Raw genomic sequence first — 24,711 nt, forward strand, 5'->3', positions numbered from 1 at the left:
GAGGAAATCCTCTGTGAGATGCTAAATTGGGAGCAGGTATTGATCAGTGGAGCTTTGAAGTCACCGAGGAGATAGCTAAGTTCAGTGCTGCTCTGGGGCACTATTTATGAAGTTCTTTCCTAGGATCTGATCCCCATACCAAAGAAGCATTACTTGGTAGGTGTAAAGCTAAGTATAAAGAAACCTGGCAAGAGAAAATGACTTTTCTTTCTCTCTTTCCAAGCTCAAGCTATAAACTAGGTTCTTTATCAATGGGATCTAGCTAAACCTGGCTTAGATGGTACTGAGACCTCTGAACTTTGTTACTTCTATGTAAGGAGATAAAAGGACTGTTCATCTGGGGTGTAGGTCAGTTCCTCTCTGCCCTTGGGTCAAGGACAGTGATAGTTTATTGAGGTAGAAAGGTTCTAAGTTCTTGTCTACCCCAGTGCCATGGTTCATTTAACAGTCTCTGGGGAGCACAGGATAAGTGTATATAGAAGACCGCCAAGTAAGTGTAAAGGCCCAGAGGCCCTGTGAGAGTAACAGGAGTGATGCAACAAAACAGGAGGTGATTTTGGGTGAAGGATTGTTCTGCAGCTCCTGATCTTTTGGTTATATGTGGTGTGGACTGGTTGTGTGGGGTTATGTGACTGGATGGTAATGAGACTAACGCCCAGGACCCAGAGGCTCTGGACTGCTCTGGAAGCCCTCACATTAAGGGGGCCTTTGCAGGAGTTGCTTTGTCTGATACTTTCGGATGGTAAAGAATCGGCCTGCGATGCAGGAGACCTGGGTTCTGATCCCTGGGTCAGGAAGATCCCCTGAGGAGAGAATGGCAACCCACTCCAGTATTCTTGCCTGGAGAATTCCATGGACAGAGGAGCCTGGTGGACTACAGTCCATAGAGTCACAAAGAGTAGGACAGGACTAAGCAAATAACACTTCATAGACTTGGGTTTCCTGGCACTAATCACAGAACTGACTGCTGGCAAAGACCACCCGATATTCAGGTTCCTGCGTTTGCTTTCCTTCTCCACATTTTAGGATCTGTTGGTATCTATAATACCACGGCTTCTGCTTACCTCAAATGATTTCCAAGTAGCTAATTCTGGCATCATAGCCTGTGTCCACATGATGTCACCTAGTCTATGGCCATTAAGTCATTAACAAATGACATTGATCAAGAAAGCATGCCAATGGAGTAGGATCAGTTGCCGTGATAGTATTAAGTAAGGGGTTGGTTTCCGAGGACCTTTCAAAGGTCAAAGTCCTTGGAGCTTTTTTTTCTAACAGCTACCTTACAGTTAATCCTAAACGTGTTAAGGGCAAGGGGAAAAGCCTAAGAAGGAAGTTAACTGAGTTCTCAGGCACATACTTAACCACCTACACGCTTCCCCCCGCCCATCCACCCTCAATTAGCCTACCTCGGACGGTCCAATCCTCCCCGCCACAACTGCTGTCAATGGCTTAGGACCCGCCCCCCCCACGCACACTGGACCAATGGCCGAGTCCGAGGCGTGTCCCCCGGGAGGGGGCGGGACCGGGTTCCGGGCGGTAGGCGGGGCCTCACCGAGGACCCCGGGCTGGGCGCCGCCGCCGGCTCATCTACTCTATCCCTCAGCCTCCTCCTTTCAACCTTGTTCCCCTCGTCCGCGCGGCCTCTGGTGCAGCGGCGGCGCCTCTAGTTCCTGCCGCAGCTCTCTTCCCTTCTTCCCTCCCTGGCAGATCCCCGAGTTCGCCCGCCATGGCTTTACTCACTGCGGCCGCCCGGCTATTCGGAACTAAGGTGAGCATCTAGGAGGGACCGTGCGGTTCCAGGGTGGGGCTGAGGCGACTGCAGGCCCTCAAGTCCGGGGTCTCCCTCCCCTACCCAGGCGCACCCCAGCGCGTCTTAAAGGGGCCCTGCGCTTGGCTGGCCGCCTGCCCTGCTTAGAGTTTCCAGGGCTATGTGCCTTCCGGCCCATTGCGGGTGAAGTGAGTGCTGCCCGCCCTGGCCTGAGGTCTTGGGCCGGTGGGGAGGCCGGGCCGAGCTGTCACCACGCGTGTCAAGGGTGGAAGAGGCGGGGCTGCTTGGCCTTGGAAAAAGGAGTGAAGAACATAGATGTATTCCACTGGGATTAGGGAAAGAGCCTGTTTGGAAGAAGGGGCTGGCTAAGAGAAGTGGCACGGGTGAGCAAATGTGCTCTCTCTATCCTGGGCCCGAGCTGGAGCCGTGGCTAATTTCAGCTTCGACTGGGTAGAGAGGTCCTTGTCAGGTTCAGAACTGCCGGCTTCCTCTTCTCCAACCCAGTTATTTAAGCATTTAGTGACCAAGCATAGCAGTTCCTTCTGGAGGAATGCGACTCGGGTCCTCTTTGTCCTTGGGACTTTTGCAGTTACTCTATATAGGAGGAGCTTGGGTAGGGTGGAGGGCTTGTGTAGAACCTTCTGCGATTATCGCATGTGATTGGGGAAAACTGTTCCTATAAACTGCAGGCTGATAAGTGAAGATAACTGGGCGGGAGATAGTAATTCCAAGGTTACATGACCGGTCCTACTACTTGCTCACTTGAGTTTTACTGTTGCTTTTAAGTCTGCTCTACCCAAGAAAGGTTCCTCTTTTGGGGGACCCCTTTACTTTTTAAAAATTTATTTGGCTGCAGCACACGGAATCTAGTTCCCTGACCAGGGGTGGAATCCAGGCCCTCTGTATTGGGAGCATGGAGTCTAAGCCACCAGGGAAGTGCCATGGGGGGCCCTTTATTTGATTTTTGTTATTGAGATCATAAGGAATATTATTGCTTACACAATGTTTTCAATTTCATATTACCAAAATTACCTTTGTCTCTGGGTAACTGGGTCCTTTAAACAGAAAGACTGGTGTGCTGAGGGGTCCCAGCCTTCTAATCCAAACAGGAACAGTCCCACAAGTGACCTTGACTCTGGCAAAGAACTTACACTTCTTTTTTCTGCAGTCAAATTAAAGCTGCCAGCACCTAAGGGGAGGAAAGGAAAAACCTAGAAAGGTTTTGGCTTACAGTGTGTTATCTTGAATGGTTGGCAGATAAGTTAAAGCCTGTAGCATTTACAGGTTTTTCCAGGTACTCAGCAGCAGCAGCACGGTGGAGGCTGATCATTTAGGAGATACTTGTCTCACTTGATGGTAGTTCCTTCCACTACCAGGGAACAGGGAAAGGAAACCTCTTGGGAAATGAAACAAGTTCTGGATAGTGTTTTGGCAGAATAGGAGATACTATAATTAGCTCATTCCAGAGCTGCTAACTCTACAGTTTGAAACTCCCTTTGGAATTTACATTTGAATTTAGTTTTTCTCTTAAACCTCTGGGGAAAGAAACTCAGAAAGTTTTTGAATTGACAAGGCAACCTAATTGTAGTGATCATTATTCTTTTGTTTACTTTCCTGTTGGACCTGAGGATCCTAGAAACCTGTATATTGGAAGCCCTTAGAAGGCTTTCAACCCTTATAAAAAGCTCAACAGACCAAGGAGTGGAAACTCCCTGAGATCTAAGCAGTATAGCCAGAATACCAAGAAGTCTTTCAATCTGACAGCATTGCTAGCACCTGCCTGAACTTTCCAGATTAGCCTACAGCTTAATGGTGCTCAGTTTTTCTTTTGCTATTAAGGTAGGGTTTAGAAGGCAAAAATAGTCTTCTAGCCTACCACTTTGATTCTCAAAGTCAGGTGTAATTCACTTTTCTGAGAAAACTTTTTAACCTTGCTAGGAGACACAAATGCTAATAATTGTTCTGTTGTTCCACCCTGCCCACTGTCAGGTAATTTAATGAGCACCTGAGTTGAAGAGACCACCTCATTCAGAGCCTTAAGGTTATTTGACTTCTTGTTTATCTGAATGAATTTCTAGTAAGCAATGGCTTTAGTATTAGCTGTGGGTACCTTCGCTTTGTGCTCTCTTTTCATAGGTGATCTGAGTTGGGAATTAGAGTAGATCCACCAATTAACTTCTGCATTCTTAATACCAAAGTGACAGACAGCCCTACTTCTTGTATCTTTGAGAATTATTCCTCTAAGCTGTTTGATAACTTTAGTTTAGTTAAGTCAATCCAAAAGTGTTTATAGATTATTTCTAGACTTTTTCAAGACACTTTACAGCAAGCCCACACCACTACACATCTCTTCTGTAAATTCAAACCTGAAACTGGGTTCTACACAACTGAGTCAATTTGTCCTTTGAAATATTAGTTAAGCTTAAAGCCTAAAACTTGTTAAGGGCAAACTCTCAAACTTCTTTGATTCTCTCTACCCAAAGTAATGGCAACTGCCTGATGGCTTACTGGATGAATCAAAGATGACCAGTGGAGAGCGATGCCTCAGCCTGTGCTAGTGGTGGAGTGATTGTATTTGTTCTTCCTTGGGGTCTTTCGATTGGTAGCGTTGAATGCGTGGGTGTGGGGAGCCATTGACATAAGCAGGGATTAAGCAGGTAATCAGAAGGGAAGGCTGACATTCCAAGTGGGCAGAAGGCGGGAAACCAGACTTGGTGGAGCTTCCTAAAGCCACAGAGTAATTCCTTCTGCCCTGCTTTTGATGCCTTATGTAATAGAGTTGAATAGTATTTGAGTGAAATTAAAACCAGTAGAGAGACAACTTTAGCAGCAGATCTTAGGATCTGTTTTTCAGTTCTTCCATGAACTTGCCTGAATTCCTATACTTCTTTTAACATGTTATTATTTTAAAGATCTGTGAGTAAGTTCACAGTGCACATCATCAACTGGGGTGGCTTGTTTACACTGCACATTTATGAATCCTATATGCAGATTCTGGTTCAGCTGAGGTGGGGTGGGTCTGGAAATTTGTGTTTTTTCAAGTGTCTCAGTTGGCTGCTTTGGTGATCCCCTCCTGTTGGGCCAGTAAAGCCACATGCAGTCCTTTTTGGTTGTAACTATATTTAATATATATGTGTGTGTGTGTTTGGGCTTTTTTTTTAATTAGTGATTTTTTAAAATAAACATGTATTTATTTGATTGCATCGGGTCTTAGTTGCAGTACACAGAATCTAGCACAGATTTTCTAGCTGTGTCACATGAGCTTAGTTGCTCCTTGACAAGTGGGATCTTAGTTCTTCAACCAGGGATTGAACTTGCTTCCTCTGTATTGCAAGGCAAATTCTTAACCACTGGACCATCAAGGAAGTCCCTAACTAGTGATTATTTTAAAATGACTTCAAAAGTAGCTATAGTCTGTTTTAGACTATTTTCTCTAGATAGGTGTTTCAGTTCAGTTCAGTTCAGTCGCTCAGTTGTGTCCGACTCTTTGTGACCCCATGAATCACAGCACACCAGGCCTCCCAGTCCATCACCAATTCCCGGAGTTCACTCAGACTCACGTCCATCGAGTGGGTGATGCCATCCAGCCATCTCATCCTCTGTGTCCCCTTCTCCTCCTGCACCCAATCCCTCCCAGCATCAGAGTCTTTTCCAATGAGTCAACTCTTCGCATGAGGCGGCCAAAGTACTGGAGCTTCAGCTTCAGCATCATTCCTTCCAAAGAAATCCCAGGACTTATCTCCTTCAGAATGGACTGGTTGGATCTCCTTGCAGTCCAAGGGACTCTCAAGAGTCTTCTCCAACACCACAGTTCAAAAGCATCAATTCTTCGGTGCTCAGCATTCTTCACAGTCCAACTTTCACATCCATACATGACCACAGGAAAAACCATAGCCTTGACTAGACGGACCTTAGTCGGCCAAGTAATGTCTCTGCTTTTGAATATACTATCTAGGTTGGTCATAACTTTTCTTCCAAGGAGTAAGCATCTTTTAATTTCATGGCTGCAATCACCATCTGCAGTGATTTTGGAGCCCCCCAAAATAAAGTCTGACACTGTTTTCCCATGTATTTCCCATGGAGTGATGGGACCAGATGCCATGATCTTCGTTTTCTGAATGTTGAGCTTTAAGCCAACTTTTTCACTCTACTCTTTCACTTTCATCAAGAGGCGTTTTAGTTCCTCTTCACTTTCTGCCATAAGGGTGGTGTCATCTGCATATCTGAGGTTGTTGATATTTCTCCCGGCAATCTTGATTCCAGCTTGTGTTTCTTCCAGTCCAGTGTTTCTCATGATGTACTCTGCATATAAGTTAAATAAGCAGGGTGACAATATACAGCCTTGATGTACTCCTTTTCCTCTTTGGAACCAGTCTGTTGTTTCATGTCCAGTTCTAACTGTTGCTTCCTGACCTGCATACAGATTTCTCAAGGGGCAGGTCAGGTCAGATAGGTGTTTAGCAACTATTAAAGAGCAATAAGAATTTCTCTGAAAGGAAAATTAGGATTCAGTTCTCTCCTAAGGCTGAATTGGTGTCCTTTGCAGTCTTCTTCATTGAATAATCAGCAAACCTTTAGAGAAGGGTCTGTTAGACAATGGGAGTTGGGCAGAATTATTAAGGGAATTCTTGTGAGTATGAAGGGCATCAGAGTACGAAAGCTAAAGATTTCTCTGCTCAGGCTGTTGAATGGCCTGACCAAGTAGTGCAGGTAGACCTCCAGTATTACCCTTGTGAAACACAGATGTTAAATGGCTTTAGTTCTCTGACCTGGTTCTGGGGAGAGAGGAGTCTTTGTCCTGTGTGTGTTCGTTTTTACTTAATGCAAGTTGTTTCTTCTGCACTGCAAGCCTTCATAGCACAAGATTTTTCTTGTAGTTATTAGAGAATTGTGTTGTTTCATCAACTAAGCCAGTTCTGCTGGCTTGGCAAGCTCTGATCTTTTGTTAATGGACAAGGGCTCTAATAAAATTAGGAGCGTCTCTCACAAGTTTTTTTAAAGTTAATTTTTAAATTGAGGTGTAGCTGATTTACAGTATTTCAGGTGTACAACATGGTGATTCACAATTTTGTAGCTTATATTCCATTTATAAATATTATGTATTGCCTATGTTCCCTATACTGTACAACATATCCTTGTAGCCTATTTATTTTATACACAGTAGTTTTTAGGCTCACAAATTTGATGTTGGAGCTCCTGGGTATGTGCCAGGACATGTTCTGAATGTGTGTTTGATGGAGTATTGAAGGAAATTTGGCTTTTCCCTTGTAGAGTAAGGGTCCTAGATGTGGATCAATGATGATAATAGGCTAAGAGGAGTAAGAGAGAAGTGACTACATTATTAAGTAAGCGCTTATCCAAATGGAATTCTACTGTTTGCAGAATCTGGGGGAGAAGGGAGTAGTTTTAATTGATTTTTGTTAAGGGATTTGGCCAATACCCTAAAGTATTATAAGCAAATCTTCGGCAGAATTTCCTGCATGTTTTATTTGTCCTTTTCCTCCCTTGGCCTTTTAAGATAGAGGTTCCCTTAATTGTATTTTTGCATCCTAGCATAGCACATTTGACAGCTGCAGCCCATTTCTATCAGTAATAGCCCCCTCACTAAAAGTTACTGGCATGCGATGGCAGCATGTGGGGTTTGAAAAAGCCTTTTAGTGATGGTAATTCCCACCACCCTGTAGAGAATTCTGGCAGACAGAAGCTGTGAGCCTGGCCCTTATCTCTGGAAGTAGCTCTTACCATCTCTCCCGATGAAGCAGCTGACCTACTGAGGGAGATGATTCCCTGATTCACCTGACAGCTGCCTTTCCCATAGGATGACTCCACACGTGGCACGTAACCAGAAGCCAAAGCTCAGTTGCCACACCTCCAGAACTGGGGGGAGGAGCTAGGAGTTGATAGTTCCGGGATGACTCAGAGATTTGTAAGCTGGCCTGTTCTATCTGTGAGTATAGCCTGAATGCACTGTACAAAAGCCATTTAGCAGCTTTCACTGGCAGCCAGGAGGTAGATGAGATGAGGTGTGTAGCCTAAGGTAGGACCGCCCTCTAACACCTCCTGCTGGTGTTAGATTATAGTTAGTTAAATTTGTTTCCTCTCCCTGAGACTCTTCTGTTGGTCAGGAGGCCCTTCAGAAAGTTGGGGCTTTATTTCCTGTTCTTCAGCTACAGGGAATTATTCACAGACTTGACTGTCTTTTTCCTGGGATCCAGCTCCACGAGAGAGTTGTGACACAAGTTGGCAGGTAATAAGCCGACACATAACTAAGAAACATGCTTACTGATCTCAGCTATGCAGAAGGCACTGTTCTAGATGCTCTCAAGCAAATTATTTCATATAGTCCACTTGTCTACCCTGAAATTGGCTTTATTACCAATTCTGAGATGTCAAAATTGAAACTAGAAGTTAGGCCATAGAGCCATGGTAGCACAGCTGAATAGTAGCAGGACCTGGATCTAGGCCTTGAGTCTTGATAACACCACATCCTAGACTCTTGGTGTTCTCCCCTCTGCTTCCTTGCTTAACACTTTAAATCATGGTTGTTTCTCAAACTTAAATACTGTTCATAGGAATCAACCTACTGAGTTTGTTAAACTACAGATTTGGATTCAGTAGGTCTGAGGTGAAACCCAAGATTCTGGATTTCTGACAAGCTCCAGGTAATGGTAATATTGCTGGCCAGGCAGTCATATTTTTTAAATAGCAAGGTTTTTATGTACCTTTATATATATGTCCTTGTTGGAACCTTAGGATCAGACTTTGGAGCCAAGTAGCTTGAGTGTTATCCTAGATGTGGAGAGGGAAAGGGAAACAGTAATAGTTTTGTTTTAGATGTCTCAGTTATTTAGTAATGGAGCTGGGACTGGAACCCAGATTTCCTTTCCTAATTCCAAGCCATGTGCTCTGTCTTCTACATCATTAGGTAAAGTTATCCTAACCTGAATTTTTTCCAATATTCTATCCATATTGATTGTTTTTAAAATCCATCATATTTCTTTAGTTTTTCTTTCCCCCTAGGCTGCAGGGTGAGCTAAAATATGACTAAACTTGACATTAAAGAGTGCTGGAAAGTAGCCATACTATTTAATTTTCTGTATTTATTAAATAACAAATACAGAGCCCTTGGTGCTGTGTGCCAGGCATGATCGTAAGTGCTTCATAAATATTGACTTAATTCACCCTCCTAGCAGTGCTTTGAGGTAGGTTCAGTTATATCCATTTTACAAATATTTTCTCAGGTCCTTTCTCCTCCTTCTGGGACCTGTGTAATGCAAATGTTGGTGCATCTAATATTGTCTCAGAGGTCTCAGACTGTCCTCATTTCTTTTTTTCATTTATGTCTTCAAGCTCACTTATCTGTTTCTTCTGTGTCACTTATTCTGCTATTGATTCTTATTTAAGTTATTGTATTGTTTAACTTCCCTGGTGGCTCAGATGGTAAAGTGTCTGCCTACATTGTAGGAGACCCGGGTTTGATCCCTGGGTAGGGAAGGTCCTCTGGAGAAGGAAATGGCAACTCACTCCAGTATTCTTGCCCAGAAAATCCCATGTACAGAGGAGCCTGGTAGGCTACAGTCCATGGCATTGCAAAGAGTTGAACACGACTAAACTTATTGTTTATCTGTTTGTTCTTTAGTTAGTTGTTAAATATTTATAGTGTGTTGATCAGTGCCTCTTCTTTTTCCAAGATCTTGGATCATCTTTACTATCTTTACTTTGAATTCTTTTTCAGGTAGATTGTTTACATTTTAGAGATAAGGAAATTAAAGCACAGAAAGATTAAATGACTTGGCTAGGGTCACACAACCAGAAGTATAGTAGGAACAGAATATTCTACCTTCACTTTGGAGCTACATAGCCATGCTGTTCACACACTAGCATTATTTTTGCAAATTGGAGATCTGGCTAAGAAGTGTTGCAGATGGAGCTTAGGGACAGTTGAGATCAGCTCTCCTGAAGTTACTTTGAGGTGCCTCATTAAATGGCAAAGACACGCTCTACAAAGGAAATTAAGATTTTGCTGGTGGTGGAAGTATGGTGATACTTTCCATCTGATGCCTTTAAATGATGTTGCATTTTTATAGCCTTGTTAGTTGACCTTCCACCCTTTTCTTTCTGATTTCCTTTTTTTTCAACCTTAAGTGAAGTAAAAAGAGAGGGAAGCTCATTGATTCTAGTAGTTCTCTCTTCTAAGGGGAAAAAACTGTTTTTGTTTAATGTTCATACAGGCATATTGGTGGAATAGAGAAACCTCCATTCTGAGAGAATTTCATTTTCATCTTAAGATCAGGCTTTCATTCTGTCAGCTTAGCTTGGATACATTTTTTTTTCTTTTGCCTAAGATTTAACCTTACATTATTCTTACAATGTCTTCCTCTTGCCAGTGAAGTAACCAGCCATTATAGAAACTTAAAGATGTTTTAGAAGTGAAAAAATTATCATTATGGAGAGATTTCAACTTCTTTTTTCTCTCAGATGGTATAGCCATCTCCCCTATAGCCTCTTTAAAAGCAAACCCACATAACCAACTACCCACAATTAAAGGGTCTGCTGAGTGCTGATGTGGTCTCCAGGAGATGGGGCTTCTATAATAGGGGATCTGTGGGACCGTGGAGCATGGGATAGCTTGAACATGGAAAGTGCTGTAGAAGAGTAGTTTGAACCCACTCAAGGTTTTCCCTTGTTCACTTTTTGATGACTAGTAAGATAAAGGAAATAGGTATTTCCTGAGTGCTGGGTCCACTCCCATTCACCCCGTGTGGGATGAACAGGCTAAATAGCTATTTGTGCTGTGTACTTTCTGCCCAAATGGTCCTCAGTGAGCTAGAGGAGATTCTTTAAAAATTTAATGAGAGGAGTCCCAAGCAGTCCTCATTAACAATCTGAGGGCTTCCCCCTTTGTTTTAGGGCCACATTAGCTTGCCTTGTGTTCTCTGAATTTAGCTTTGGATATTCTTGCCTGGGAAATCCCATGGACGGAGGAGCCTGGCAGGTTACAGTCCATGGGGTCACAAAGAGTCAGACACAACTGAGTGACTTCTCTTTCTTTCGGTTCTTTTTAAAATAAAGTTTTCTGAAGGGTCTCTTCCCTTTTCATTTCTTCCTCCTGCCCCAGCAGAAAGAGGGGTATGAAATTCTAAAACCCTCAGGCACTACTCAGTCTAACCTTAAGCATGTAGTGTTTTGGAAGTTATACAATACCACTAGTTCAGATGATTTCTAGCACAATCAGACAGCAATGCAATACAGTTGGCCCTTTTTATCCATGGATTTTGTACCTGTGAGTACAACCAACTGCGGATCAAACATATTTTTTTAATTCCAGAAAGTTCCAAAAAGCAAAACTTTCACTTGCCATGTGCTGACTATTGGCATAGCATTTACTTTGTACTTCTAACTATACAGCATTTACATTGCTCTAGGTATTATAAGTAATTTAGAGATAACTTTAAGTATATGGAAAAATATGCATAGGTTATATACAAATACTACACCAGTTTATGTAAGAAACTTGAGCTTCCTCAGATTTTGCTATCTGTTGAGGGTGGGGAGGTCCTGGAACCAATTCCCCTTTGAATACAGAGGGATGACTGTAGTTACTTAAAAAAGTGTCTCTAACCTTTTGGCAAAAGGAGAGGTATAGACTTGTTGCATGGTTTGTGTGTGTGTGTGTGTGTGTGATCTTTAGTTTGCAAAGTAAACTGTTGTAATTTAATCATCACAAGACAGCCCTGTGGGATATAGTGGGTATCAGCACCATTTTATAGATGAGGACCCTGGGGCTTATTTTTACTTTCTAATTTATCTTCAAAATAATCTCATGAAGAAAAGTCAGCCTCCTTGCCTAAGTCCTTACAATTTGGTAGTAGTACAACTGGTTGTCTTTTTCAAAGGCAGTGTTGAACTTTCTGTTGCAACTCAGCAATCTTCATAGAAAGTTGTGTTTCTTGGGGAGAAAAAACAACTCTGTCTAAATATAGAAAAACATAGCCTAGCTACAAAATATGGAAGCAATCTAACTGTCCATCGAGAGAGGAATGGATAAAGATGTATGTGTTACATACACAATGGAATACTACTAAGCCATAAAAAAGAATGACATTTTACCATTTTCAGCAACATGGATGGACCTGGAGTGTACCATGTGAAGTGAAATAAGTCAGAAAGACAGATGTTGTTTATCACTTACATGGAATTTAAAAAAGAAAACTAGTGAATATAACAAAAAAGAAAAATACAGATATGAGAATAAACTAATGGGTGCCAGTGGGGAGAGTGAAGTGGGGCAATAACTATAAATGGACTATAACCTTCAAAAATTATGAATCATGTTGTATACCTGAGACTTACAGAACACTGTACATCAACTATACCTCAATTTCAAAGAAAATTGTTTGGTACAGGTGTGTAAGTGATAAACTCTCAGGTTTTGTTTACCTGAAATGTCTTTATTTTGCCTCCTTTAAGAGTTTTTCTTTCTCACCTGGGTACACAAGTCTAGTAATTTCTCTCAGTATGTTAAAGCTGATTTACCAGTTTTCTAGTTTCCATTGCTGTTGTTGAGCAGTCTGGTTGTTACTTTGTAGATATCCTGTCTTCTCCATGCTTTTTCCAGGAGCATTTCAGGTAGTGTTGTAAAAGGTTGCTTTCCCCTCTGGACTTTCCTAGACTGGAGAGGTTGAAGTGCTGCCAAAGGACTAGGTGCTGAAGAGAGATTAGCAGCCCGGTCAAGGGATTGATCAGTTTCCTCGTTGCTTTTCTCAGGGCTCCTCAGAGCTATGGAAAGCTAGATTTTTGAAGGACTGGGTACTTTAACAACTGCCTCTGTGCCGTTTCTGTTACGCCTAACAAAGCCCAGCCCTTAGAACTCAGGTGATGGGAGAGGCTCTTCGGGGAGTGCAGATGAAGCTGCTGCCTCCAGACTGGAAATTCTTTCCAGGTTGCTCAAGGCCTTATACAGCTTTCATATGTCAAACTGTCCACAGAGGCTAAAATAAAGAGAGAGAGGTTGAGTCATTGTAATTACTTGTTAATACTTAGGAAGGAGGATGATTGTATAAGCTTTTGTGGTTTTTTTGCAGAATGCATCCTGTCTTGTTCTTGCTGCCCGGCATGCCAGTGCTTCTTCCACGGTAAGGTTTGGAAAAGAGGACTGAGGATCATTGAGGCAGCGGGACCCTTGGGTGGGCTACCATCCAGGCTCTTATCATTATCCCAAGTGTCTCCTGGAGGTGACCAGGACTCTTGTTATAGCCATTATTACTACTGCTATTTTAAGATAGCTAAATCACTGTGGACATGATAAGGGCTGTGGGATTTTGGCTGGAAAGAGTAGCTCCATAATGTACTTCAACGAAAGTACCATTCTCTTCACTGACTATTCAAAACGTTCTGTCCCATAAAAGGAAATGGCTGGAGCTTATGGTACTAATTAGAAAATAGACTGTTCTCAAGTTTATAGTTTAGGGTATAGTAAGTAAAGTAAAGTAAATTGTAAAGTAATTCACATACGTCATCACTATTCATCTCCAAAACTTTTGTCTTCCCAAATTGAAACTGTATGCATTAAACAACTCCCCATTCCCTTCTTCCTCTGCCTAATTCTTTTACCCTTATCTGTACAGAGCAGTTGACCAGGCTTCCCTGACAGAGAAAGCCAAATTCTAAAAATCAGTCTTAACATATTAACTTTGCAGAAATACAATCAATATTTTGATTATCACTTAGCCTTTCTACTTTCTTTTTAGAATTTGAAAGACATATTGGCTGATCTGATACCTAAGGAGCAGACCAGAGTGAAGGCCTTCAGGCAGCAACATGGCAAGACGGTGGTGGGCCAGATCACTGTGGACATGGTGAGGGCTGTGGGGTTTGCCTGGAAAAGGAGCTCGGCAACACACTGGGACAGAAGCACCACCCTCCTCACTGACCATTCAGAGCATTCTGCCCCACATGGGGAAATGTTAAAGCTAATGGTGTCTGTTAGAAATTAGACTGTTCTTTTCCACAGATTTCATAGTTGAGGCTAACCTAATTCATGTATGGGAAAGGATGAATGAAGTTTCTATTACTCTTCCCAACCCCTCAGCTTTTGGGCCCAAGGTTCTCTGTCTCTGAATTGATCATCCAGTTAGACCATAGCTCTAGCTGGCCTTATAGAACAGCTTTAGGATGGTTTTTTCTTCAGTTCTGAGAATCTCAGCAGCTCAGATGATAATTTCATAACACTGTTTAGCCATTGATCTCCATCTTCTTTCCCTATAGTCAATCCCATTCTGTTTACTTTGGTTGGTGGGAATGAGGGGAGAAGAGTGGGCAGGAGAAAAAAATAACAAAAGGGAGCATAGGCAGAAACACTAAAGATAGTGATTTCTCAACTTAAAAAATTCATTTCCAGTGTTAGCAGTTCTCCTTTCAAAATTATATTCTATAGAAAGTTAACTCAGAAGTCTCCCAAAGTTTTGCAAGTCAGAGACTAAATTTCCTCCCCCAGATCCCATGAAGCTCTAACAAACTCTTGCCTGAATTACTTGGACAACTTGTTACATCCTCTTCTTTTCTTTAGATGTATGGTGGCATGCGAGGCATGAAGGGATTGGTATATGAAACATCAGTTCTTGATCCTGATGAGGTAAGAGACTTCCTGTCGATCGCTAGTAATCACTGACTTTAGTGAGTTGTGCACACCATGGATTAAATCACTAAGGGTGAGGAGAACAAAATAGGGCACCTACCTATATATTTTGAGAGGTGAAAATAGGTACATATGGAATAGCTGAAGAATAACTTTACCTTTTAAATATATCAACTAGTAAAAGTACAAAGCAAGAGTAAGTTACCTGAAGATTTACAATTTGAAAGTTGTAACTTGTTGACAGGTCTGAAGAAAGTGAGATCAGTCAATTTATGTTGAGTTGTAATCCTTACTCCTCTCCCTCAAGGGCATCCGTTTTAGAGGCTATAGCATCCCTGAATGCCAGAAACTGCTGCCAAAGGCTAAGGGGGGTGAAGAACCCTTGCCAGAGGGCCTATTTTGGCTGCTGGTAACTGGACAAATCCCAGCAGAGGAACAGGTAAGCAGAAGGACATTAGCCCTTCTCATTCCCCTCCTTTGCCTTTTTCTAATCTCAAGCACTTAATATTATTCTGGTTATGGGTGGTAGTTTATAGAGGGGAAGGAAATCAGAGCAGAGTTCTGCTTTGTAAGTGGACTGGATTGAAATCTCTTGGATTTTATTTACTTGAAGTTAGTCTTTTCATTTTCTTTATTTTTAATTTTTTATTTTGGTCACACCAGGCAGCTTGTAAGATCTTTGTTACCATTTTGCAAGTTACTCAGAGCCAGAGATTCAACCCAGGCTCCTAGCAGTGAAAGTGCTGAGTCCTAACCACTGGGCCACCAGGGAATACTCATTCTCTTTTTCTCTCATTTTCTCAATTTTGGCTGTGCTGTGCCGTGCCATGCGCAGGCTTTCTCTAGTTGTGGGGCACAGGCTCTAGAGCACGTGAGCTTCTCTCTTCTCCAGCTGCAGCATGTGGGCTTTGTTGCCCAGTAACATGTTCCCTGCATTGGAAGGCAAATTCTTAACCACTGGACCACCAGGGAAGTCCCCTGTTGTCTTTTTATTTGTCTTTTTTTCCCTTGTCTAGTGTTCTGAGCGATGTCTTCCTTTTCACAGGTATCTTGGCTCTCACAGGAGTGGGCAAAGAGGGCAGCTCTGCCTTCCCACGTGGTCACCATGCTGGACAACTTTCCCACTAATCTACACCCCATGTCTCAGCTCAGTGCAGCTGTTACAGCTCTCAACAGTGAAAGTAACTTTGCCCGAGCATATTCAGAGGGTGTCAACCGAACCAAGTACTGGGAGGTAGGAAACTTTGCTGTAATGATTGATGTTTGATAGAGATTCAAAGGACCTGAGTGTGAAGAAAGAAAAAGGAATGAAGAATCCTTAGGAAAATTACTACCCTGAGTTATGCCACAGATTCGTTTAACAAAATTTTATTGTAGGCTTGCTTTTTATGGGTCATTGGAATTACAAAGATAAATGAATACTTTCTATCACCAAGATTATTGATTTTAGTAAGGGTTATATACATGTAAAAAAAAGAATTACAGTTTAGTAATTTTGCTATAGTAGAGGTATGTACACAGCACTGTAGGAATATTGATAAAGGTGTGACTTAATTGCAGGGTCCCTGAGGAAGGTTTCGCAGAGTAGACATACCCTGGCCCCAAAAGATCCTTTCTCCTCTTCTTCAAATGAGAACCTTTTTAAGTTGGAAGAATGGCACCTAAGGCAATTCTGGAATCTAGGAAGGACCAAGTGCAGTCAGCCACAGTTTGGGCTAAGCCATCCAGGTAACTGTCAGGAGTGGAAGGGTAGTTAGTATCCTGGAATGAGGATGCAAAAAGCAAATGAGCTTTATTCTCTGAAAACACAGTGTGACTTTCACAGTTTGAACTCTGTTGTGAGAGTAGGGGAAGATTGTTGGGCCTTGTCCTAGTGTGTAGGACACACTTCCTGCCATCCTCTTTCCAATACCTCACAAATACTGTGTAAAGTACAGTTTATCTGGCTAGGTCTACAGAAGGACATTTCTTTTTGTTTGTTTGTTTCTTATTTAGAGACAGGTAGTATAGGAATGGAAAAGTCCCTTTTGGCAAAGCAGATGCATTAAATGATTTTTGACCAGAAGGCCCCTAAAGAGTTCACTCTGAGTTCATACTATTCATAGAATAGTATGGCCCACTTGTCTGATGAAATCTCCTTGGGGTTTTGGCAAATCCCACTCCATTTGATTGGTCAGTGTTTACTCAGCACCAGCTGTGTATACAGAATTGAGTGCTGTTGAGGGAAAGAGGGAGAGAAAGTTTACAATTGACACTAGTCTGGTTGGCTTTGAGGAGAAAGGTATAGGAATGATGCAGACTAAACATCTCCACAAGGGTTTATTTATGAAGTCACAAATCAGCAGATTCAGAAGGCTGTATAACCTGAATTTATTGCTTTTCATTTTCTTTTTAAAATGCTGTTTCAAGTCATTGTTATCTGTGTGGGTCACCATAACAGAAAAGGTTAAATCAAGCCCAGGATTTCTCTTAAAACTTGTTTGTTAGAAACTGACCACTCAGGAGTGCCTGTTACTACTTAGGATCTTATGATGCTGTTGCCTTGACGATTGTAGAGTTCTTCATACTTTGCAGTAAATACCTATAAGATATTTCCCAGGTATCCTTCCAGGCTGCGTTGCTTCACACTGTCCTTTACTGAATCAGGAAGATGAATGTTCTCTGCTTGCTCTTGCCTTCGATTCAGTGTACAGGTATTGGTTGGTTGTTCTGCCACCTCTTGGGAGATGTCATTTGAGGGTGGCTGTCTTGAGGTAAAGATTGTATTTCAGGACTTTATCAACCTGGAGACTATTTATAAGCATTACGGATAAATCCGTCAGCCTCAGGGTGTGTGTCTAATAAAAGTTCATACTGAACAAAAGTTAGCTCGAGTAATTGCTCTAGTGGAACTTGGTGCCATTTTGCTGCCACGTCTTGTATCTCTCTCAAAGGTCACTGAAGCACTATTTCAATTTAGTTCTCTCGCTTAATTTAACCATTGTGCTTAAGTAGAATTACATGACAGCATTCAGCTGGTTATTTCTGTTTAAAAGTTTATGTTAAAGAGTACATGTGATCTAAGTCTCTTCTAGAATTATCACTTCATGCTGTTTTACATATATCTCAAGAGGATGATCTGCCTACAGCTTTCCTTCCATAGCAGTTTACATGACTTTAGGTCTTTTTGTAATTGACTTAACTTCACTTGTGACTAGGAGATTACTCTGATGCACAAGCTGTTTAACTGTGAGGTAGCCTTAAGATACTGTTGGATTGGGTAAAATTTGCAAAGTAGCTGACAGATCAGGTTTTTCTAGTAAGGCCTATGAACAGTATGTGTAGGGTTTGAAGCTGTTTAAAGTCATCATTCCAACACCTAACAAACAGCTCTTGAAAGCATCAGCTTGAATGCTTATACTCATCTGATTTAATCATCAGAACAACCCCATGGGGTAGACCTTACTGTTTATTCTCATTTTACTGAATGGCAAGGTTGAAGATGAGAGAAATAAAGTAGCATGCCCAGGGTCATGCAGCTAGTAGCTGGTGGAGACCAGGTTGAGAATTGAGTTTGCAAATGGCAACCCACTCCAGTACTCTTGCCTGGAGATTCCCAGGGGTGGGGGAGCCTGGTGGGATGCCGTCTGTGGGGTCGCACAGAGTTGGACACGGCTGAAGTGACTTAGCAGTAGCAGCAGCAGGGTCTCTTCACCATTAGTACTGACTCTTCGTTTTCTGTGTCTTCTTAATAATGATTGATAGCTATTAGTAATACAACATTGTAAATCAGCTATACTCCAGTAAAATTTTTTTAAAAATGATTGCTTGCTAAATACTTGGCCAGAATTTCTCTAGCCATAGAGATGCTGGGTCACAGTGATGATTGTGATCAGTTGTGTTACCTTTATTCCAGGCAGTTGTGGTGGTGGCATGTTTTGTCCTTTTTTTTTTTTTCTGAGGGTTTAAAGATGAAGAATGAGTTAGTACCAGTAGCTAAGTAGCACCTCAGTCTTATTTATTAGCTTATTAAAGAAGAAATAAGGAGTTCTCTGTCAGCGTGTTTATCTATTGAATCTCTTGACAGTACAGCTTTCCCACTACAAAAAGCAGGGTAAAGATCCCACACTGTCAGACCTGGTCTGATACTAGCTGCTTCATAAACTTGATCCTCAGTGGTAGAGGTTGAAACAATCTTTTTGTAGTTGCTTTATGAATCGGTCATTCATACTTCACAAATAATTGTGAAAATTAGTACACAGTCCACAGATGCCAGTTGGCCTAGCTCAGGATCTTGTTGTTCTTGGCATTCTGCTAATCAGTCCAGGTCCCTTAGAGCTGCATATCCTTGATGTTTACTTCTGGAAAACATCTACTTCCTTGGGGGATTTAAATCTGCAAGGAGGTGTGGTTAATAGTATGATTATCATGTAAGTAATCTCCTGAGAACTTGTGTTAGCTAAGTACTTCTTGCTTCAAGTAGCTTTGTAATTTTGGCAGTGTTCTCATTGAATCTTGGTGGCATTGACAAAATTCAATGCTGAGTACTTGAGTAATAGATGACTTCACATAGATTATCTCATTTAAGATACTTATTATAGATTTTGTTCTTTGTTCCAGCAGAACTAACAGCTCATGACTTCTTACAGGAAGATTTACCCAGTTAGCTTGATAGGACAGCACTATATAATATCATTCAACAAGTATTTCCTCCATGGTTCCTATGTACTATGGCTGAAAGTAGAAATTTCTTTTTTTTTTTCTTTGGCTGCAGGAACTGAAGCCAACCAGGAACTGAACCCAGGCCTTGGCAGTGAAAATGCCGAGTCCTAACCACCGGACCACCAAGGAATTCCTGAATTTTTTTGTTACTAACAGAAAAAATAGGAATTCCCTAGCAATCCAGTGGTTAGGACTCTGCTTCCATTGCAGAGGACGCAGGTTCAGTCCTTGGTCAGTCAACTATGATCCCATAAAGCTGTGCAGCATGGCCAAAAAAAAAACCCTAATAAGTTCCTCCCTAGAGGAACTTAAAATCCCTATGAGAAGATAAAATTGAGACATAAAAGTTGAGCAAACCATTAACATCACAAAAAAACCAGATGTTATATGTTTCTCTTAATAAATGAACATAGCACTATTTATCAAAAAGTCTTGCTAAAAAAAAAAAAGAAAAAAAATTGAACCTGAATCTGCTCAAGCCTCTATCTCTTATCAGTTTGTCAGAAATAAAATGGACAGAGGGACATGTTAAATGACATCACAGGTATATAACCAGCAGAATATAAACTAAGGGAAATTCTGCAGAACAAATGAGGCTGATTTTCCACAAGTAAATTGCAAAGTTAAAAAAGGACAGCATAAGAGGGAACTTAAATTGATTAAAAACTACTTCAGAGACATCAGACAATTGTAATGTGGGCTATTTTTCAGTAAAACAAACAAATGAGGGGGAGCTTTAATCAATGAATGAGGTGTGGGGGATTTCAATACTGATTAGTTAATGATATTTAAGATTTGTTAAAATTTTTTTCAGTGGGATAATGGTTTTGTGATTTTGATTATGAAGGATCTTTATCTTTTAGAGATACATGCCTAAATATTTACATGTTATACATGAGATATCTGGATTCACTCAATAATTTGGGAGATGAGAGGGGAAAGTAAGGGTATGGATGAAACGAGCATGGCCATGAGTTAATAATTTAAGCTAGATGATGCTTATTAGCTGAGTGGGTAACTTTGTGCCCCAATTTTTACAAATGAGGGATATGTTACCTTACAGGACTATTGTAAGAAAAGAAAAAACTGAAAACAATCTATTTAGCACAGTACCTGTTATATAGTAAGTGCTTTAAAAATGGAAGCCTTTGTTAATAACTAATGATTGAATGTCACTGTTTGACCCTTAGCATATATGGTGAATTTTCTTTAAAAGATGGAACATAGAATTATTTAATAACCTAATGTCTTAGCATATTGTTTGAGTGCAAAGTCATATAGTGGAAAAGATCATGTTTAAACATGTAAGCGTTTGAAATCTGACTTTGGCATTGACTGAATGCTCTGAGGTTCAGTTCCCTTTTCTGTAAAATAAAGGTCATTATATATTTTGTAGAATGGAGAAAAATTGGGAATTCTATTTTAATATACATGGGATACCATGTGTAACTCCCGTGATGCAGTGCCGGGGTCATAACAGTTACTCAGTTACATGGTCATGCTGTTACTCCATATATAACCACCCAGCATATAATCCAAATATCCGTATCAATCCAAGAGCCCAATCCATGGAGAAGAGACACCATCCCTGCCTAACTCTTCTTTGTTGATAATTCCTCTTCTTTTTTCTCCATTTTCCTTTTCTCACCATCAGTTGATTTATGAAGACTGTATGGATCTGATCGCAAAGCTTCCTTGTGTTGCAGCAAAGATCTACCGGAATCTGTACCGAGAGGGCAGCAGTATTGGGGCCATTGACCCTAAGCTGGACTGGTCCCACAATTTCACCAACATGTTAGGCTATACTGATGCTCAGTTCACGGAGCTCATGCGCTTGTACCTCACCATCCACAGGTGAGGGAGACCCAGCCACCAGGTTGCTGGATTGGTGGTGAATATCAAGAGAAACTCTTTGGGACTTCCCTGGAAGTCCAGTGGTTAAGACTCCACACGTCCACTGCAGAGGGTGTGGGTTCAATCCCTGGTCAGGGAATTGAGATCCTGCATGCCGCACAGTGCACCAAGAGAAAAAAAAGGAAAAGCTCCTTAACATTCTCATCTTTTGGGAACAGGTGGTAGGCAGCAAGGAGACAGAAGCACAGAATATGGAATGATACAAAGCATGAAAGGGGTCTGGTAAAGGCACAAGAGGTCTAGTGAGATTACTATAACCACACTAAGAATAAGCTAGTGCTTCTAGCTTGGAGAAGGAAATGGCAATCCACTCCAGTACTACTGCCTGGAAAATCCCATGGACAGAGGAGCCTGGTAGGCTACAGTCCATGGGCTCGCAAAGAGTCGGACACGACTAAGCGACTTACTTCACTTTCTTTCACTTTCTAGCTAGGAAAAGGTACTAGCTGTTCACTTTAGATGAGCCCTTTGGCTTCCCAGGAGCTCCCTCTTCTGGCCATTGCTGTTAAAGCTTCAGTGAAAGTCAGGGAGCATGGCACACAGGCTGGGCATCATCAACCAGTAACCTTTCCAGCTCTGTGGATTAGTGAACAAAGGCTGATAATAACATTGGGACATCTCTTACAAGAGCTTATGTATAAATGACTGGCTCTAGGCTGGTGTGAACCCATAGCTAGGCAAGTATGTGACAGTAAGAGAACAGCAAGGTCCCTGTTAGCAGAGTCTGCCCCTTTTTTCTCCTTTCTCTGGGTCTTGATTCTCCTTTCTTACTTCCCCACAGTGACCATGAAGGTGGCAACGTAAGTGCCCACACCAGCCACTTGGTGGGCAGTGCCCTTTCAGACCCCTATTTGTCCTTTGCAGCAGCCATGAATGGGCTGGCAGGGCCCCTGCATGGACTGGCGAATCAGGTAAGACTCTTCTCCTGCTACATGGTTTTCTCACTGACATGCTTTTGTTTCTGATCCTGGCATTCTCTCCTGGCGGATACATTGACATTTATTCTCTAACCCTTCCCCATAGGAAGTGCTTGTTTGGCTGACACAACTTCAGAAGGAAGTTGGCAAGGAGGTGTCAGATGAGAAGTTACGAGACTACATCTGGAACACACTCAACTCAGGACGGGTGAGCAGAGATACTCAGCAACTAAGGAAGACGCTAAGACTAAAGTTCAATAAATTGAAAGAATGAAGGAGAAAACAATGCGATAACTCCCTAAATTAGAGGAGATTTCTTTTCCATTTGTCTGCCCTGAAGAATTTAGAAAAGGCAAAAATTTCTGCCTGAGAATACAACTGGTTTTCCCCCGACCCCATCCTTTGCAGGTTGTCCCAGGCTATGGCCATGCAGTACTAAGGAAGACTGATCCACGATACACCTGTCAACGAGAGTTTGCTCTGAAACACCTGCCTCAGGACCCCATGTTTAAGCTGGTTGCTCAGCTGTACAAGATTGTGCCCAATATCCTCCTAGAGCAGGGCAAGGCAAAGAATCCGTGGCCCAATGTAGATGCTCACAGCGGGGTGCTGCTCCAGGTGAGTCCTCCCTTCCCTGCTTTCCTCTAATTTATACCATCCCCTACTGTTCTCTGCCATGCACAAAATCAACTCCCTAGTCAGAGCCAGGACTCTCCCACCTCCTTCCTTAACCCTGTGGATAAAGTTGCCTGTGGTGTAGAAAGTGTGGGCTGGAGGGAAGGGATGATGATTTGCTTTCAGAATCCAGTTGCTATACTTTTCCCAGTCATTTCTATTTAAGGCTAACTGGGTTAAGGCTTTTAATCACCCTGGACTTGTACATGCAGCTACCTGTGGGCCTTTAACACTTTTTCTCTTTTACCTTACAGTACTACGGCATGACGGAGATGAATTACTACACAGTCCTGTTTGGGGTATCACGGGCACTAGGTGTATTAGCACAGCTCATTTGGAGCCGAGCCCTAGGCTTCCCCCTAGAGAGACCCAAGTCCATGAGCACAGACGGTCTGATGAAGTTTGTGGACTCTAAGTCAGGGTGAAACGAAGACGGGGAGGAAACTATCCACCAGAGAGTGAGGGATCCTTAAAAAAAAAAGAGTATACTTTTGTTTCGGGGCTTTTAAAGACTTAAGATTAAATTGTATCTGAGGCACTGATCATAAGTTTGAGGTTAAAATATAAATTAAGATTTTTAAAAGAAGAAAAGCAACCCCTTCTCCCCTGACCAGCCCCTTCCCCTGCCTGGTGTGAGTTGCCGTCAGCTGTAGGATGACCGGGACTAACGCATGTAGCGTGGGCTAGGTTTGCCCTCACCCCCATCTTCAGAGTGAGAGCCTGGCTCCTCTTTCCCTAGGTCAAAGCTGGGTGCAGAGAATTTGCTGTCACTTCAGAGCTTTTGGTTCTACTCTGTCCACCCTTTAACAGGCCAGCAAACCAGGACTCTGCCCCTTCTGTTTCCATAGGAATCATGTTGGATTGTCAGCTGTGCTAAGCCCCATTAACCTCTCCCATGCACACAGACACTTCCTAGCAAGATCTATTGGTGATGCTGTGGCCTTTTTTTTGTTGTTGTTAAGCTACCAGATGATCATAAAGGCCATGGTATAACTTGTGACTGGCAACCAATATTTGGTTTTTATTTTTCTTTTTTAAAATTATCCTATTAAAATTAAGATCTAGGAGTGTTCTATTCCCCATTACTTGAATACTCACCTCTTTCCAGATTTTCTGTACCTGCTGCACCTCAAGCCAAGGTTGCTGTGGACCTTCCCGTCTTGGTCCTTCCTAGAGACCTCTTTTCAGCAGGTATATACAGCACTGTCTAATATGTGGTCTTTCCTAGTTATTTGGCTTTATCAGTGCTTAATGTGAACTAAGTTTTTACTTCCTTGGAACACAAACCACTACCCTCTGACCTTTTTTTTCCCCTTTAATATGCTGTGGGCTATAGAACAGGGACTTAGGAAAGACCAGCATGATATCATCATGGCCTGATCCCAGGAGTACTAGTACCTCTTTCTGAACAGGGAAATGATTTTTAAGATTGGACATGGCCTCCTTTGACTATCAGGTGCTGGGGCTGAGGACATTAAAAATAGTAAACCTCCCTCCTCATCCCCTGCCACAAGCCAATATCCCTTTATTTATCAAGGTTCTTATCCTGTCCCTTCTCCAAGAGCTCACAGTACACTGTTTGTTTTAGAAGCCCCATATGCACAGGTTTCAAGTGACTCAGAAGGTTCTACTGCCTTTTTAAGAAAGGATTAAAAATACACTCCTGCTGTGCCCCCTTCCTCCCTTGCAACTCCTGCCTGTGTTTGTGTGGATCCCTAATCCCCAGAACCATGCTGTTGAGATGGATAATACTGTCTGTAAACCCTTGGGTAACTGTCATGATGCAGACTTCAGGTTGTTCTGTATAAAATGCAAAATAAATGTTTTTATTAACAATGCTTGAGCCTATTAAATGAGGCCTGGAAGAGTCTCCACTCTAAGGTAAGGAGTCTGGCTAGCAAGATCGTAGATTTAGTAGGTTATAAGTTATCCTGTGCATCACTTTATCTTTAGGCATGTTTGGCACTCACTCACCCTAATCAGAAGACAGGTTCCCTGTGAGATTTCCAAAGAAGATTGCTGCTGTCTTAACAGTTAGAAGTCCTTGACCTTTAGCCCCCATCCTTCCTAAATTTGTTGTAAAGTAGGACACTCAAGGA

At 42.1% G+C, this 24,711-nt stretch overlaps 1 protein-coding gene across 1 annotated transcript; it reads left to right on the forward strand.

Moving 5' to 3' along the window:
• The first annotated feature begins 1,622 nt into the window (after positions 1 to 1,622).
• Positions 1,623 to 24,386, forward strand: CS (citrate synthase). The gene is made up of 11 exons (XM_068969814.1): positions 1,623 to 1,768; positions 12,853 to 12,903; positions 13,519 to 13,626; positions 14,337 to 14,402; positions 14,713 to 14,844; positions 15,451 to 15,639; positions 20,761 to 20,960; positions 21,802 to 21,931; positions 22,044 to 22,145; positions 22,346 to 22,555; positions 22,867 to 24,386. Exons 1-11 carry the CDS (start codon positions 1,727 to 1,729, stop codon positions 23,035 to 23,037), a joined length of 1,401 nt encoding a protein of 466 aa, XP_068825915.1. The 5' UTR covers positions 1,623 to 1,726; the 3' UTR covers positions 23,038 to 24,386.
• Positions 24,387 to 24,711: the final 325 nt, after the last annotated feature.

The sequence above is a fragment of the Capricornis sumatraensis genome, chromosome 4, assembly GCF_032405125.1.
Source record: "Capricornis sumatraensis isolate serow.1 chromosome 4, serow.2, whole genome shotgun sequence".
Taxonomy (NCBI): domain Eukaryota; kingdom Metazoa; phylum Chordata; class Mammalia; order Artiodactyla; family Bovidae; genus Capricornis; species Capricornis sumatraensis.

Coding starts and splice junctions, on each gene's coding strand:
- CS (XM_068969814.1), top strand. CDS start 1,727: ATGGCTTTACTCACTGCGGCCGCCCGGCTATTCGGAACTAAG. Junction 14,403..14,712: donor CAGTTCTTGATCCTGATGAG/GTAAGAGACTTC, acceptor CTCTCCCTCAAG/GGCATCCGTTTTAGAGGCTA. Junction 14,845..15,450: donor AAATCCCAGCAGAGGAACAG/GTAAGCAGAAGG, acceptor TCCTTTTCACAG/GTATCTTGGCTCTCACAGGA.